The sequence below is a fragment of the Mixophyes fleayi genome, chromosome 12, assembly GCF_038048845.1.
Source record: "Mixophyes fleayi isolate aMixFle1 chromosome 12, aMixFle1.hap1, whole genome shotgun sequence".
In the NCBI taxonomy this organism is placed as follows: Eukaryota; Metazoa; Chordata; class Amphibia; order Anura; family Limnodynastidae; genus Mixophyes; species Mixophyes fleayi.
The window spans coordinates 81396170-81415157 of record NC_134413.1 but is presented as its reverse complement, the minus strand read 5'-3'; the positions used below and the strand labels follow the sequence as shown (position 1 = coordinate 81415157).

At 44.8% G+C, this 18988-nt stretch overlaps 1 protein-coding gene across 1 annotated transcript; it reads left to right on the top strand.

Moving 5' to 3' along the window:
• The first annotated feature begins 457 nt into the window (after positions 1 to 457).
• On the top strand, positions 458 to 7122 carry LOC142108140 (protein S100-A10-like). The gene is made up of 3 exons (XM_075191745.1): positions 458 to 563; positions 6171 to 6328; positions 6823 to 7122. The coding sequence occupies exons 2-3, from the start codon at positions 6194 to 6196 to the stop codon at positions 6976 to 6978; spliced, it is 291 nt and encodes a 96-aa protein (XP_075047846.1). The 5' UTR covers positions 458 to 563; positions 6171 to 6193; the 3' UTR covers positions 6979 to 7122.
• Positions 7123 to 18988: the final 11866 nt, after the last annotated feature.

Sequence of the window (18988 nt, the reverse complement as noted above, 5' to 3'; positions counted from 1 at the left end):
CCTTTAAAATGTTCCTAATAAAGCACTCCGGAATTTGCTGGTGCTATATAAATAAACGTTGATGATGATGATGATAATCTGCTGAGCCGAATCTCGCCCCCTGGGATAAAATCTGCCAGCCCTTCCTTGGTTGTCTATTATTGTTCATACATCTAATGAATAGAAAACTGGGCACTTATGCAGGATGATAGTAAAATATGTTTAACAGATTCTTACTTAGATATTAGAGACCCACCCTAGAAAGGTTAGGAACCCCTGGAGCAAGATATATTCTCACCCTTTCTGGTAGCCCCCCTGTCCTGCATCAAACACACTTTGGGAGTAGGAGGGAGTGGAATAGCTGAGACATTCCTGAACTGGGAAAGAAAAGAAAGAGCCAAGATAGTGAGAGGGGGGGGGGGGGGCTGGCAGGAATCTGGAAGTGACTCAGTGAAGCCTCAGATTACAGGACAGGGGCTGGCCCTACCGCACAGGGGTGTGATCAGTACATACAGTGTACACCTCACTTACTGAGGAGGACCCAACGCCTGCAGCTGACTCTCTCTCTCTCTCTCTGCCACAAGGTGAGTGAGGAACTTTACACACAGCCTATTGTTATCTTATTATCCCAAAGAGCTCACAATCTAATAATGCCTGAATTGTGATTTCCATGTGCAGGGGTGTAACTGACTATTATTGTCCATTAACTAACGCCTGTGTTCCATAAAACGGAGTAATCCGCTGAGACTGTGCAGAGTAGATAGGACACCACAGATCAGGAAGTATAGACGGATATAATATAGTATAACATGCTGCCAGGCTGTTACTTTATAACCCTGTGTCCCTACCATCCCTCCTCACTGTAACTCTTTATATATATATGCCCCAAGCAGTGTACGGATTGTTAGGATTGGCAGGGTGTACACACCCCATGCACTGTAACTGGTGTCAGTGAATGAATGAGTGTACATCCCGTGTGCTGTGACTGGTGCCCTGGAGCAGGCTGGGCCCCGGACCGGTCCCATAGTGGGCTACCTTAGGTGTGTCATTGGGCTACCTGCATTTTTTTTCTTTCCTTTAAAATGTTCCTAATAGGCTGCTGAGTTGATTGAGTTTTGTCAATGAATGAATGAGTGCACATATAACATTACCACTGCATTAATACTAGTCATGATGGGGTTAATACAGTGTAACCAGGAGGCTTGGTATATAAGTATGACTGTATGTGCTATGCAGATAGACACACCCTGTACACTGCCCACACTGTACCCTTCAATCACCACTTAACCCCTGCAGTGCCTGCAGACAGAAGTGTAGGGTCATTATGTATGTGGCACAAGTCAGCCAATCAGATATTTTCTCTTTCTTTATCCCTGCTTGCTCTAGACTGGTAGCATTGGATAGTTACTATCTATCTATCTATCTATATACACAATGTGTAATGGGCGTTATGCAGAGGTCTGGCTCTGACAGTCAGTGTCAGTGTATATAACGGACTGCTAGCTTTGGGTCGAGAGTCCATGTAACAGCAGGGAAGCTGCAGCCACACCCAGGATGACCGGCTTGTTGACACTCACAAAGTCTTAATTCACACTCACAGCACACACAGAGCTGTGTACTACATTATACACCTAACACTGCACAGACAGACAATGTCCCTGCCCTACACCTGAGCACGTTCCTCTGTTAGAGACACTCCTGGTTGAAATCGATTGTGGCTGAAGCCAGATGTATGGCTAATGTTAACATTTACCATGAAAGTGGTCTTGCTGATATCAGAGATAATACATTGCTTAGATCTGCATGATGGATAAGATGCGGGCTGGAGGTCTGTACTTCTCACTGGCTGTTATTCTGGGAGCCGTTGGTATCATTTTAAAAGGCAATAACCAAAATGATTTACAAATCATCCTTCTTGTAACCCCCCCAGCACAGAGTCTGCATTGTAAATAATTCATAGACATTGATTGCTCATGTTGGAGGGAATTATTATATTTGGATTATTGATGGTATTGATTGTCCTAAGTGTTTGCCCAATCTGTACATGCGTGGCGTCTGTGCCCCCATTCAGTCCTCACCCCACTGGCCCACCATCAGGAGGGCGGTATGAGGTCCCGGGGTTAAGTCCCTTATGTGTCATGGAAGTGATGAGTGAGGTGTGTCTTCTTCTATGATAAATGTGCAGAGGTCACCAGAGTTTGTGGTCTACTCCCCTCACTGGCCCTGTCTCCCTCACTGTGAGGTTGCTGGCGTGTACATGTAATGGGGTACACCCAGGTGGCCCCCACATAGCAGAAGTAGGCAGCTTGTGGAAGGACACATGGACATTTTTTTGGGTGCACTGGCCGCTCCCGTTTGGACCTAGCCACAGACGAGATGACCAATAAGAGAGGTTCTAGGTGTTTTCATACATTTGTGTACGTCCTGCTGGGCGTTGTGTCCCTATGACCAGTTCCAGAGTCATGGATGAGATATTGCTGGTTATGCTGAATTCCTGAGATGCCTTGGATGAATCCCACTGATTAAGGAGAGCCAGAGACCACACCCAGCCAATCCTGACCGTAATCAGGGGGGCTGTGAAGGTGTGTGTATTGTAGACTGGCACTGCTATCTGTATGTTCTCTCTAACTATCAAGGACTGGCAAACAGGCTCCCCATCCATGGCTGCATAACATTTATTCTGATGGCAAAGCGGTAAGGGTACCACTGCCAGCCAGTATCGCCGGGCACCTCAGTATGTCATCTAAGTAAATATCGGCAATCATAGATTTACTGTCGCTAATAGAAAATATTTCTTATCGCTGTATTACAATAATTAGGATCCTTACACACGAGAATAACCTGAAACGAGGTCTGCCAACTTCTGAAATATCTACATGTACAACAACATCTTTCATGTGTTAACTTCAATCTAAACGTCTCCTTACCGTGCACCTCTCCAGATGTAAAGAGCTACAAGTCTAACTATGGACACATTTGTTCCCACACACATAATTTTTTCTCTCCAAAAACGGGCCGATGGCCCGCTCTAAGTGAGCCCCAGTGTCTCCCTCAGTGAATGCTGCTTGAGGACATAAGATGACTGCAGGTGACAGGTGACATATACAGGAAGCATCTCTCAGACATGGGGTGTGTGAGGTTAATCAGTTGAAGTGTTGGAATTCCATCTATGGAATGTTGTGACATGTGTTGGGACTACTGACCTCTGAACCCTCCCTTATGTGTTATTGCTGCAAGTTAACGTCCTCTTGTGTTAGTATAGGAATGTTATATATTCCATGTTATAATCAGCAGAAACCTTACTATGGGTCGTATTAGGTTTATGTCCATCCTTTATATAGTTCCAGTTCTGAAAAACAAAAATATCCTTCCACAAATGACATTTAAGTCACCATCCCCACTCCCCTATAAGTGCTACTCTATCCATGGTGCTAAATCACACAAGGGGCTGGAGAGAGTAGAACGACCAGACACCCACATCTGTAGCACAGGGACAGACACAGGAGATGGGCTGCAGGGTAAACTACTTTACATTAGATGCAATATTAGTTCAGTTTCTAATTGTGTCCTGAAACAAAGGGTCAGGACCCCACCCTCTGTAGGTGAGAGCGGATAGTCAGCTCCTAGGGTCACTGTATAGAGAGACAATGTATCATTAATGTGTGTTTACACTGCAATAGACAGCCCAGCATATATAGATATCCCCATACACCCTGTACCAAGGGCAGTAAGACCCCATCCCAACAGTCCAAGGTTTTAAGGACCTAAAAAATGTTGTCCCTGAAAATAATCCCCATTTTTCAATACTGACATATCACACAGTGCAATTCTTCTCATTCTATATATTCATACTTGCCTCGTGGCACCAGGTCCTGCCCTATATATGAGGAGAGTTCAGGCGGGCCTACTCTCCCCGAAGTTTGGAAGTCTCTCGGACGTCCGGGGAGAGTAGGCAAGTGTGTGCATCGGATGCTATTCTCCATATCTATTTGTATCCTTTGAGCTTTAGAGGTTAATGTGAATATTTAAGATGCATTATAACCAAGTCATATAAACATATTGTAATGGATGTTGTAGATCACATACTTAGATACAACTGATCAACAAATAAAAACGCCCCTGAAAACATTGGCAGCTTTGCTAACCCGATTCATTCACATTTACTACATTCAGGTCATGGACATTAGTGATAGAATCTTTATTGTATTTAGTTCTGTAAATAGGGCTAGTGTTTTGAAGCATTCCCCTCCAGTAATCTACATAGATCCTGTGCACACTCACATATAACAATGGAGTGTTTTGTAGCAATGTTTGACATTAGCCTAAGGAGGAGTAAATTATTAATGAATAGAACAATATGGCCGACCCTGGTATCTCTAGCTCTTGTTAATGAACTGGTAGAACTCAGGCAGAATCGATAATGCTGAATATCCAATTTCAGTATTATCTGATCAGTTACAGCTTCAGCATTGTACAGTAAGGGGAACTGGATTATACTATTCAGTATGACCAGAGAGAAGAGGATTCACGGGCCTTGAACATAAGAGCTTGCAATCAAAGGTTAACTATTAACTTTGCAGTGGATAGCGAGTAGCGCGGTATGTTTCAGAGTACCAGCAGTGAGTCACATTAGTTATACATGATGGTGATTATCTGGATGTAGACACAGGATCAGAGGAGGGGCCGATCAGTACCTTCAGGAGCCATTTCTCGTCAGAGCGCACTAATGAGCTCCATTAAGTGTTCTCACAGACCATCTTCCTGCTCTATATATGGAGTAAATGACTATTATACACTCTGAATAGACACACAATATATAATGATGGGATAAGAAAGGCATTAACTGCCGTTCCCAGCACAGCGGTCTCCGGGGAGAAGGTCAAGACGTCTGATAATAATGTCATAATCTGGCTTCTCATGTTCTCAGACCTCTTTATTACACAGTAATGTGCCCCAATCTGACAGAATGAAGGGGTGCTGTGTTGTCATTGGGTGGGTGTGGCTATGATGTGAGATGTAGCGTCAACGTTATGTGATGTCATTGGGTGGGTGTGGCTATGAGGTGAGAGATGTATCATCAACGTTATGTGTTGTCATTGGGTGGGTGTGGCTATGATGTGAGAGATGTAGCCCCAACGTTATGTGATGTCATTGGGTGGGTGTGGCTATGAGGTGAGAGATGTAGCCCCAATGTTATGTGATGTCATTGGGTGGGTGTGGCTATGAGGTGAGAGATGTAGCCCCAACGTTATGTGATGTCATTGGGTGGGTGTGGCTATGAGGTGAGAGATGTAGCCCCAATGTTATGTGATGTCATTGGGTGGGTGTGGCTATGAGGTGAGAGATGTAGCCCCAATGTTATGTGATGTCATTGGGTGGGTGTGGCTATGATGTGAGAGATGTAGCCCCAACGTTATGTGATGTCATTGGGTGGGTGTGACTATGAGGTGAGAGATGTAGCCCCAACGTTATGTGATGTCATTGGGTGGGTGTGGCTATGAGGTGAGAGATGTAGCCTCAACGTTATGTGATGTCATTGGGTGGGTGTGACTATGAGGTGAGAGATGTAGCCCCAACGTCATGTGATGTCATTGGGTGGGTGTGGCTATGATGTGAGAGATGTGGCATCAACGTTATGTGATGTCATTGGGTGGGTGTGACTATGAGGTGAGAGATTTAGCCCTAACGTTATGTGATGTCATTGAATGGGTGTGGCTGTGAGGTGCGAGATGTAGCCCCAACGTTATGTGATGTCATTGGGTGGGTGTGGCTATGATGTGAGAGATGTAGCATCAACGTTATGTGATGTCATTGGGTGGGTGTGACTATGAGGTGAGAGATTTAGCCCCAACGTTATGTGATGTCATTGGGTGGGTGTGGTTATGAGGTGAGAGATGTAGCCCCAACGTTATGTGATGTCATTGAATGGGTGTGGCTGTGAGGTGCGAGATGTAGCATCAACGTTATGTGATGTCATTGGGTGGGTGTGGTTATGAGGTGAGAGATGTAGCATCAACGTTATGTGATGTCATTGGGTGGGTGTGGTTATGAGGTGAGAGATGAAGCCCCAACGATATGTGATGTCATTGTGGGCCTGGCTGTTGGATCATTTTATCCTCTTATTATGTTCTCTTTACGTCTCATTGGATGTTGTGGTATGGGTATAAGATGTTTTTTGTCATCTCTTGCAGAACGCACCTTAGAAGACGCAATCATGAGCCCATCCGAGCTGGAGAAAGCCATGGAAACCTTGATGTTCACCTTTCATAAATACGCAGGTGACAAGAGCTATCTGTCCAAGGAGGACCTCCACAAGCTGATGGACAAAGAGTTCAGCGAGTTCCTGAAGGTGGGTGTGAGCCGCAGAGAGACGTACTGTGCATACAAACTCCTATATGTTCCATCTCACAGTGGTTCCCATTCTCCGCTGTTTCATTTATTGCTATTTTACGCTAGCCAGACCCTCACCATCCACCTAGAACATCTCTTTCGGGAGACAATTCCACAAACTACGATATAAGCGCGGTGAAGGCTGTTACCTAATAAACAGCTGCATTATAGAAGCTTAGTACACTGAGTAGGATTGATCTTTCCTGCGAGCCCCATCTTGCCCCCTATTATGTATAATCGCTCCCCTCCCCTGGGTGTAGCCTGCAGGAGGGGAGAGACAATGAATGGGATCGCCAGGAATTGCACAATCAGATAACAAGGCTTCCAGGTGAGAGAAACAAGGGAGGTAACACACACAAAGGTGCCACCGTAAGCTCCCTGCGTGCCCGCACTAGGTCTAGCCTCTGGTGCCAGTTTCCTGATGTGTAACCCGTCTTCCTGTCTCCCCAACAGAACCAGAACGACCCGCTGGCTGTAGATAATATCATGAAGGATCTGGACCAATGCCGTGACGGACGGGTCAGCTTTCACAGTTACTTCTCTCTTATCGCTGGTCTGACCATCGCCTGTAATGACTATTATTGTAAGAACATGAAGGGCAAGAAGTGAAGCAGGAGAATCCCCAGAACCCATATATCTGCCAATATATCTGCCAATGTCTCCAGAATGCTCTGAGTAGGGGCACGTTCCCCAATCTGTCCACTCTATTCAGTCTGCCCGACACCAAACCCATAATAAATGCCTGGTTTTGTACGTATAGTCGTATTTTCTGCCTTTTACGGGCTTTCACATGCCAGGGACAACCAATTATAGGCAGGGGTTGTATACAATCACAAAAGCATGAAGGTCCCGTCCACTGCGACCCCCCCCAGGGGCTCAGCTACTTCTCTAACTTTTATTGTCAGTGATATGCGCTATGGGTGGATACGTTTCATCCTATAAGATATCCGACCAATCACCTGTACCTACTAATATTTAACATGGTGACATATCCGATCGGTTTATATCTTTACTGACCTCTCATATGATAACACACGTTGCTGGTTACACGGCCTTACCGACGTCTCATATGACGACACACGTTGCTGGTTACACGGCCTTACTGACCTCTCATATGATTACACACGTTGCTGGTTACATGACCTTACTGACCTCTCATATGACGACACACGTTGCTGGTTACATGACCTTACTGACCTCTCATATGACGACACACGTTGCTGGTTACACGGCCTTACTGACGTCTCATATGACGACACACGTTGCTGGTTACATGACCTTACTGACCTCTCATATGATAACACACGTTGCTGGTTACATGACCTTACTGACCTCTCATATGATAACACACGTTGCTGGTTACACGGCCTTACTGACCTCTCATATGATAACACACATTGCTGGTTACACGGCCTTACTGGCCTCTCATATGATAACACACGTTGCTGGTTACATGGCCTTACTGACCTCTCATATGATAACACACGTTGCTGGTTACATGACCTTACTGACCTCTCATATGATAACACACGTTGCTGGTTACACGGCCTTACTGACCTCTCATATGATAACACACGTTGCTGGTTACATGACCTTACTGACCTCTCATATGATAACACACGTTGCTGGTTACATGACCTTACTGACCTCTCATATGATAACACACGTTGCTGGTTACACGGCCTTACTGACCTCTCATATGACGACGCACGTTGCTGGTTACACGGCCTTACTGACCTCTCATATGATAACACACGTTGCTGGTTACACGACCTTACTGACCTCTCATATGATAACACACGTTGCTGGTTACATGACCTTACTGACCTCTCATATGATGACACACGTTGCTGGTTACATGACCTTACTGACCTCTCATATGACGACACACGTTGCTGGTTACATGACCTTACTGACATCTCATATGATTACACACGTTGCTGGTTACATGACCTTACTGACCTCTCATATGACGACACACGTTGCTGGTTACATGACCTTACTGATCTCTCATATGACGACACACGTTGCTGGTTACATGACCTTACTGGCCTCTCATATGATAACACACGTTGCTGGTTACACGGCCTTACTGACGTCTCATATGATAACACACGTTGCTGGTTACATGACCTTACTGACCTCTCATATGATAACACACGTTGCTGGTTACATGACCTTACTGACCTCTCATATGACGACACACGTTGCTGGTTACACGGCCTTACTGGCCTCTCATATGATAACACACGTTGCTGGTTACACGGCCTTACTGACGTCTCATATGACGGCACAGTTTGCTGGTTACATGACCTTACTGACCTCTCATATGATAACACACGTTGCTGGTTACACGGCCTTACTGACCTCTCATATGATAACACACGTTGCTGGTTACATGACCTTACTGACCTCTCATATGATAACACACGTTGCTGGTTACATGACCTTACTGACCTCTCATATGATAACACACGTTGCTGGTTACATGACCTTACTGACCTCTCATATGACGACACGTTGCTGGTTACACGGCCTTACTGACCTCTCATATGATAACACACGTTGCTGGTTACACGGCCTTACTGACCTCTCATATGACGACACACGTTGCTGGTTACACGGCCTTACTGACCTCTCATATGATAACACACGTTGCTGGTTACATGGCCTTACTGACCTCTCATATGATAACACACGTTGCTGGTTACATGACCTTACTGACGTCTCATATGATAACACACGTTGCTGGTTACATGACCTTACTGACGTCTCATATGACGACACACGTTGCTGGTTACATGGTCTTACTGACCTCTCATATGATGACACACGTTGCTGGTTACACGGCCTTACTGACCTCTCATATGATAACACACGTTGCTGGTTACATGACCTTACTGACCTCTCATATGACGACACACGTTGCTGGTTACATGGTCTTACTGACCTCTCATATGATGACACACGTTGCTGGTTACACGGCCTTACTGACCTCTCATATGATAACACACGTTGCTGGTTACATGACCTTACTGACCTCTCATATGACGACACACGTTGCTGGTTACATGGTCTTACTGACCTCTCATATGATAACACACGTTGCTGGTTACATGGCCTTACTGACCTCTCATATGATGACACACGTTGCTGGTTACACGGCCTTACTGATCTCTCATATGACGACACACGTTGCTGGTTACACGGCCTTACTGACCTCTCATATGACGACACACGTTGCTGGTTACACGGCCTTACTGACCTCTCATATGATTACACACGTTGCTGGTTACATGACCTTACTGACGTCTCATATGACGACACACGTTGCTGGTTACATGACCTTACTGACCTCTCATATGACGACACACGTTGCTGGTTACACGGCCTTACTGACGTCTCATATGATAACACACGTTGCTAGTTACATGACCTTACTGACCTCTCATATGATAACACACGTTGCTGGTTACATGACCTTACTGACCTCTCATATGACGACACACGTTGCTGGTTACATGGTCTTACTGACCTCTCATATGATGACACACGTTGCTGGTTACACGGCCTTACTGACCTCTCATATGACGACACACGTTGCTGGTTACACGGCCTTACTGACCTCTCATATGATTACACACGTTGCTGGTTACATGACCTTACTGACCTCTCATATGACGACACACGTTGCTGGTTACATGACCTTACTGACCTCTCATATGACGACACACGTTGCTGGTTACACGGCCTTACTGACGTCTCATATGATAACACACGTTGCTAGTTACATGACCTTACTGACCTCTCATATGATAACACACGTTGCTGGTTACACGGCCTTACTGACCTCTCATATGACGACACACGTTGCTGGTTACACGACCTTACTGACCTCTCATATGACGACACACGTTGCTGGTTACACGGCCTTACTGACCTCTCATATGACGACACACGTTGCTGGTTACATGACCTTACTGACGTCTCATATGACGACACACGTTGCTGGTTACATGACCTTACTGATCTCTCATATGACGACACACGTTGCTGGTTACATGACCTTACTGACCTCTCATATGATAACACACGTTGCTGGTTACACGGCCTTACTGACCTCTCATATGATAACACACGTTGCTGGTTACACGGCCTTACTGACCTCTCATATGATAACACACGTTGCTGGTTACACGGCCTTACTGACCTCTCATATGATTACACACGTTGCTGGTTACATGACCTTACTGACCTCTCATATGATAACACACGTTGCTGGTTACATGACCTTACTGACCTCTCATATGATTACACACGTTGCTGGTTACATGACCTTACTGACCTCTCATATGATAACACACGTTGCTGGTTACACGGCCTTACTGGCCTCTCATATGATAACACACGTTGCTGGTTACACGGCCTTACTGGCCTCTCATATGATAACACACGTTGCTGGTTACATGACCTTACTGACCTCTCATATGACGACACACGTTGCTGGTTACACGGCCTTACTGACCTCTCATATGACGACACACGTTGCTGGTTACATGACCTTACTGACCTCTCATATGATAACACACGTTGCTGGTTACATGACCTTACTGACCTCTCATATGACGACACACGTTGCTGGTTACACGGCCTTACTGACCTCTCATATGATAACACACGTTGCTGGTTACACGGCCTTACTGACGTCTCATATGATAACACACGTTGCTGGTTACATGACCTTACTGACCTCTCATATGATAACACACGTTGCTGGTTACATGACCTTACTGACGTCTCATATGACGACGCACGTTGCTGGTTACACGGCCTTACTGGCCTCTCATATGATTACACACGTTGCTGGTTACATGACCTTACTGACCTCTCATATGACGACACACGTTGCTGGTTACACGGCCTTACTGACCTCTCATATGATAACACACGTTGCTGGTTACACGGCCTTACTGGCCTCTCATATGATAACACACGTTGCTGGTTACATGGCCTTACTGACCTCTCATATGATAACGCACGTTGCTGGTTACACGGCCTTACTGACCTCTCATATGATAACACACGTTGCTGGTTACACGGCCTTACTGACGTCTCATTTGATAACACACGTTGCTGGTTACATGACCTTACTGACCTCTCATATGATAACACACGTTGCTGGTTACATGACCTTACTGACCTCTCATATGATGACACACGTTGCTGGTTACATGACCTTACTGATGTCTCATATGACGACAGATGTTGCTGGTTACATGACCTTACTGACCTCTCATATGACTATAAACGTTGCTGGTTACACGGCCTTCCAGTAAATGTCATGCTATATGAAGGCACAGACTGGAGAAGACGGGGTTTTGGTTGGCGTTGGTGTGAAAGCATGAGAGTACCCTTGTTTCACTCAGAAAGAAGAGATCTACAAGGGGTATATTGTCAGTTCTCTGTACAGCGCTGCGGAATTAGTGGCACTATATAAATAAATGAAGATGATGATGATGATATTGTTTCTCTATTGAGTACAGCGACCAAAACACTGTAGCAGGTCTCTAATGAAGTAACACCACCTTCAAATACTATTACTAAAGCAATACAATTTTACAGTCATGACTGCACCTTTCTACTTGGTATCATTGAGAAAATCCCATTATCCGAGTGTGAAGGCCGCATGGTAGAGCAAGAAGTTGTTATCAGCAGCTTCATGATAGCAGAGGGACAAATATTTACCCGTGGTTCCTGCTTTCACTTGGTGTAAATATAAGATCTGACATCCAAGGCTTATGGCACAATCACCGCTGTCTGGGTAAGGGAGTTGATGATGCTGCAACACCAGGCCTATGTCCCAGAAGAGGCCCACCCTTTCTGTATAGTTCTCCTGTATGTCACCTCTCAGTCTCCCTCCCTCCAATTTCACAGTGTGTCCAATTATTTATACATTTCTATCATACCATCCTTCTACGTTGGACCGGTTGAGCTCTTCCAAACTTTCCTCATACAATTTGTTGTGCAGCCAATATAACATTTTACTAGCCTTTCTTATAATTGCTTGTATTGTATTTATGTATTTTTTGGGAGATAAGGCCCCCAGACCTGTACACAGTACTCGAGTTGAGGTCTTACCAGTGACTTATAAAGCAAACTAACCAACTTTTTAATGTGTGAAAACGTAGGGGGGCCAGGGCACTGCAAATTGTGTCATTTGACCCTGCTCCATGACGCAAAGTATAACTTTGCCATGGGGCGGGGCCAATGATGCAATTTACTGCGAATCGCGTTGTGGAGGCTCTTATCCTGTCTGCTTCACTAGGAGAGTGGGCAAGTGTGCTATAAAGTGACAGTATAACCTCACTATGCCTGCTACTAATACCTCATCCCACTGCTCGCTAACCTTCATATCATCTGATACCATACCTCCCAACATATAGAATCCCGAAAGCGGGACAAAATAAGCCCCTCCCCTGTTCATCCCAAACTCCACCCACAAATGTGCGGCTATCGCAAAAAATTCCACCCACTTTTCTAGAGCGCTAATCGGAATATCCTGCCAAAATGCGTACAGTTGGGAGGTATGTGATGCTAGTATGCCCAGGTCCCGTTCCTCTGTAGTTGCTGACATTACGTCACTATTTATTCTGTATTCTGCTTTAGGATTTGTATGTACCACATGCATTATTTTAGGTTTTGATGTATTATAATGTCTCACCTTTTACAGGTGAGATAATAACACGACCCCCATGATAGGAGACAGTCCTTCAGTAACGCAGACTGAATTGGGTGACTAGAGTTGAACACACGCTGTACAATTTGGTTACATTGGACAAGATTTAGCACAGCCGGCTGTGTAGTGTTAGTAACAAGCGGCCTCATCACTTCCAGATACTGCAGAGTCGCCGGCCAGTATAACTATGGAGGGCGACTAATGGTGGGGCAATAGCTACCAGACTATACCAAACTTGTGGCTTTTCCTGGGCGATAGATCAATATCGTGAATAAAGTGACATAATTAATTTCTTATTCTGCAAAATACTCTATGGTTTGAAATAATCAACACAAAACCCCTCCCTCCTAATTAAAAAGTTGTGGGAGACATTAGAGCTCAGGAGAATACAATGAATAGGTTGCATGAACATTGGCAGAGTCGTATTATCCATCAGGCAACCATAGGCTCTTGCCTAAGGCTCAGTGTTCACCATACATCCCGCCATAGGCTGCCCTGTACGCCCCTCCTCTCCAAACACCATTTGCGGTATCCGTGCCACGCAGAGCACCTCTGAAATGACCCTCCCACAGGACAAAGCTGTCACGTTCGCGGTGGCGGGACTTAGCCCTCAAATCGGGACTGTCCTGCCTAAATCTGGACAGTTGGGTGCTATGCTCAAACTTGTATTTATTGGGGTTTTATGGACAATCATAGATCGGGGAAGAGGACTCACATCAGTATACTGCTAGGGCCCCATGGGCTCTCAGGCTCTGGACATAGGAGTAGGACTTGGCACCTATATCATGTGATGGTTTGTTGGAAAGACACAAATCCAGCAATGATGGATGTAAAGGAGAAAACAAGGGCAGGTCCTTTCCTCTGCTGGTGAGAAACGCGGTGTGGACAGAGGTCTGTTTATCTTGGAGTAAGACCCCCTCACTCTCTCTCTCTCCCCAGTGAGGCGCAGGCTGCAGCCAGGCCCTTTTCTCCAGTGTTTGGGATAATAAGCAGCGTTGCTGGGGTGATGTGGGTGACTGACAGGGCGGGTGTGGTCAGAGATCTGCCACCATCTGCTAACCAGCGGGAAATGACACATATCACATTTAGGGATTTCCTCAAACTGCGGTCACACACCAACATCTGCACATTAACCCTATCTAACCAGGATAACACACCGTCTAACCATATCACATCCTGAGCTTACCATCCGGTGGGACAATGGGAGACCCTGTTATAGAGGGCCACTAAACCTAAAACACACAGATATGTGTGTGTGTAAAAGATTACATACCTTGTCCGAAGATGAGGTTTTTTATGCTGCATTTACATTTGCTGTGCAGCTGTGTACAAGCTATTGCTTTCTGTTATCTTTGTGCTTACCTTCCAACATATAAGATACTGCAAATTGGGTCAGGGGGCTATTATTATTATTATTACACTTTGCTATTATTATTCTAGAGTTTATATTACTGCACAGTTTATCATAGATCTGTATTTAATAATGTATAAATATGTACTTAGTGCTTGTATTATAGGTCCATTAAGGAGTCTACCAGGGAGATCCTGTAATAAGTGACTTATGATGGACTGTGGCAATGGGAGATCTGAACACAGCTCTAATGGTGTAACGTAGGGTCTAGGTTAGTTCAGTGAACATAGATCTGTAGACTGTAAGGGTCTGAGGAGAGAGGTGTGGAGGACGGGAGGACAATGAAAGAACAGAGGAGATTTGCAAATAGTTGAACTGAGGACAGGAATGGGGAGGGACAGATTATGATGTAAACTTCATAACTTCTTATATGTTATTTTACATGATCCCTCTGTCCAGCCTAGTACCCTATACTCATACACTAAAAGGTCTACTTCCTATTAAGTAGTGACAGAGCCGCTGCTTAGAAAACCACCTATGGCCACTTGTATGATGCTCCCCAGCCAACTCTTACCACTCCCCAGCAAGTCTCCCATGCATCTGCACATGTGTGAGGGTTTCTAGATACACTTATAAAAATATTAATATATTTAATATATATTAAAAAATGTTAAAACAATATTTTGAAATGTTCCCCAGTGGAAAACTGCACAATGTAAAATGTGTGTAGGGATTCAGAATTGGGACGGGGCGGGTCCTAGCCAAACTCTAATCTGCAGAGTAAACATAAAGCTGCTCAGTACTGTCACCCCTAGGCAACAGGTTCCCCCAGGATCCTGCCTGATCTCCTTGTAAAGAGGGCGGAAGCGCTGTGACGATGTGGAGAAGCCTGTTGTCGTGGTCACGCCCCCGCTGCATGGTGACATTGAGAAGCAGGGGATGTGACCATGATGATACAAAATGCATCATCACCTCCCTCCCCCCCCCTCTCTTCCCCACTTGTCCCTTGGATCTCCACTCTTAATATTTACTAATAATAAAACACATAAGTAATATTTGTTGACTCTCCCAGAAAGTCCAGGAGACTTCCAAAATCGAGAGAGACAGAGCCTGGCGATCTCCCTGCAGCTGGGGACGGGATTTGTTTCATCAGGCCCCGCCCACCGTAGCACGAATCATGTTGCCATACTCCGCACGCTGCGGCATGATGACGCAATTTACATCATAGCTCTGAGAAGCCCAGGGGGTTAAATGTATTAAGCTGAGAGTTTCCGGCGAGTTTGAAAAGTGGAGATGTTGCCTATAGCAACCAATCAGATTCTAGTTATTTATTTAGTACATTCTACAAAATGACAGCTAGAATCTGATTGGTTGCTATGACAACATCTCCACTTTTCAAACCCGCCGGAAACTCTCAGCTTGCTACATTTACCTCCTGGTGTATTCTACTCCGGTAATAAAAATACAGGAGACCTAATTTAGTATCTGAAAAATCAGTAACGATAAAGATCCACTGCTGCCCCTGCATCTCTCTAAGATCTGTAGTAACACCACCTACATTGGTTTACTTGGCAGAATTGCAGTCTGTAAAAGTAACTATGGAAATAATTATGGTATTTTTTCCATGTCTGCTTTCCTTTAGGCCATAGTCATAATCTAAAAAGTTGTTTCAATGTTACCAAAAAGTTTCTGCCTGGTGCTACAAATATACGTGCCAAAAAAAGTCCCGTCCTGCCTTCCTATTGTTCCTTTAGTACCATCCCCCTGTAAAAAAAATGAAACTGTTCCCTTTTCTCCCAAAGTACTGCACCTTGGAGCTCATTAAGGGCTTATAGTGAGGGCCTGACACATGATTTTTTACAAGATTATAGTCCCCTATTAATGTGGGGTCTCCCCCTTAGTTTACAAGGAGCGCAGTCATTCTGTCCCCTATTAGCGGAGGGAGAGCGAGCGGCCTGCACTCTCTCTGTCCTGTGACTCAGGTCCTGGCACGGACTTACAGGGATGAAGTCATGGAGCCGGGATCTGGGTGGGGTCTCTGCACTGCAGATAGACAGACGGAGGAACAATGCTGTGTGTGTGTGTGTGTGTGTGTGTGTGCAACACTCCTGCCTGAAATTCCTGCGATGCTGAAATACACAGTGCTGAGTTCAAGAGGAGACTCTGCCAAAAAGTCCCTTCTTTTAGAAAATGTGTATTTTTGTATTATTCATTGTAGAGAGGGTTTGCTACAAGTTATTGCTTGTTAAATCCACAAAAGCATAACGCTTCATAATTATTTGGCCACAGGGGGCACTGTTTCATAGCTGTCTTTGACACATATTTTTAGGGCTTCCATATTGACAAATCTTTGGGGTATACAGTGTACCTGTTGCCTACATGTAGTCTAGGGAGCCTGTTTGTGGGCTTAACCCGTATTCAGCCTATCAAATTGAATTATTAGGCTGCATTCTCATAGACATTGTTGTGGGCCAGTGACAGGTACATTTAAAGCGTAGCTCACACACCTCCCACATTCTGTCCCTCCGTTAGATCATTATTCAGCTGCCTGGGAGGGTGGTCTGCCCAGCTCAGACTGTGTAAGATCTACCATGGCTCTGCTATAAAGCAGCCTGGGTGTGTCCACATCCGCTCAGTGCAAATATACAGCTGGCATCACCCACAGCACAATGACTCACTGTTGTTGCTGCAGCCAAAATAACACAACTTAAGAGACACAAAACTCATAAAAATCACAATGTCATCAGCTTGCAGAATGATAGAAAATACCCCTGTTATGGACATAACACCCCTCTCAATCTTTCCTACACATATTTCACTATCTTGGGTCTGGTATTTAGATAAATATTTGTGTGGCTCCTAAATTGTAATAGCATCCGCCAACTGTATGAGAGCGGCTTGGTGTGGAAGCTGTGTTTTACGTACAGGGATGAAACCGTAAATCAGTTCAGTTATTGGAATTGTTAGAGGATATATAGTAAGTAAATAGCACTATATAAAGTAGTGTTCTGTGTTATAATCTATTGCTTGTTTTATTTTAAATATATGACCATGGCCATATCTGTGTGGAGTTTGTATGTTCTCCCTGTGTTTGCGTGGGTTTCCTCCGGGTGCTCCGGTTTCCTCCCACACTCCAAAAACATACTGGTAGGTTAATTGGCTGCAATAAAAAAAAAAAAAAAAAAAAAATTGACCCTAGTCTCTCTCTCTGTCTGTGTGTGAGTGCGTGTCTATAGTAGGGAATTTAGACTGTAAGCTCCAATGGGGCAGGGACTGATGTGAATGAGTTCTCTGTACAGCGCTGCGGAATTAGTGGCGCTATATAAATAAATGATGATGATGATGAAATAGCTGTGCAGCAATCTCACTCCTGGCCAGCAGATGGCAGTGCAGAACCCCTCACTAGTTCCTGTGGCTTGTACACTATTCTGCAGCACAATGTATTAGTAATAGTCAGTTGCTTATATTTGGCATTACTATGTGTGTGTGGGAGGCCTGTGCATAAATATGTCATGATCATGAGGGACCATGTGGTCAGGTTCATGCCTACAATCAGGTGACTAGGTCACACTGGACAACTTTTGAGGTCAGCTAGTAAGTGGGGGAGGGGGTGAGGTCACATGTTGCGCTGCAGTGTGCAAATAGCGCCACACAGCCCCGCCGCATGCATTGTATTACTTATTGCTGAGTGTGCAGGCCTTTTGAAGATTAGAGGGCTGCCCGTTTGGCCCCTGGCTGGTAAATTTTAGCCCAGGAGGGAGTCTCGGCACACAGCTTAACAAGAACATTTTAAAGGGAAAAAATGCAGGTAGCCCATGAAGTGTATCAGTTTGCCCATCACTGGTATAGATTCTCTAGTCACTGGCTGCTTGTAGCAGAGATCAGCCTGTGAATGGTTTGAATCTTTACTAGACATTACTAAGCATTGTAGTTTCTAAGAATCTGCACGAAACATTATGCAATTGAATGCAATGTAATACCTACTGTCCAAATGTCCAAATGTCCCAGCGCACTTGGAGGTAGAAATAAGGGTTAATATGAATTCCTCTAGTAACAAAGCCAGGAATGCAGAATAAAAACACTTGCTGTATAGGTATGTTTTATTTTGTCAGAAATCTGGCAGATGAACACAGTTTCCCCTATCAGGGTGTGTCAAGTCAAATACTGTACAGTACATGAATGCTTCACCCTCTAGCTCCCCCTGCTGTCCACACATCAGCCTTACAGCCTCTATCTTCAGTGGCTTTTGCAATCTCCCAGCTCTTGTTTGTTGAGTGTTTTTTGGACTTTTGGGAAATCAGCCAGCTCAACCCTAAACTACACCAGAGACTTCACTGAATAAACACATTAATATCACCTATCCGGTACGATCTAACGCTTCTTTCATGCAGGAATTGCTTGTTGATGTAACCAGGTCCTTAGGAAAGGTGGGGCCAAGGTTAGATTTCCTAAATATAGTTTACCAAAAACACGTCTTTTAGTTTTATAATATATCACATATACAGGTATGAGATTCTTTATCCTGAAACCCA

Excerpts from the sequence above, each read along its gene's own strand:
- LOC142108140 (XM_075191745.1), top strand. The coding sequence starts at position 6,194 with ATGAGCCCATCCGAGCTGGAGAAAGCCATGGAAACCTTGATGTTCACC. Across the intron at positions 6,329-6,822 it reads AGTTCAGCGAGTTCCTGAAG|AACCAGAACGACCCGCTGGC; the intron begins GTGGGTGTGAGC and ends TCTCCCCAACAG.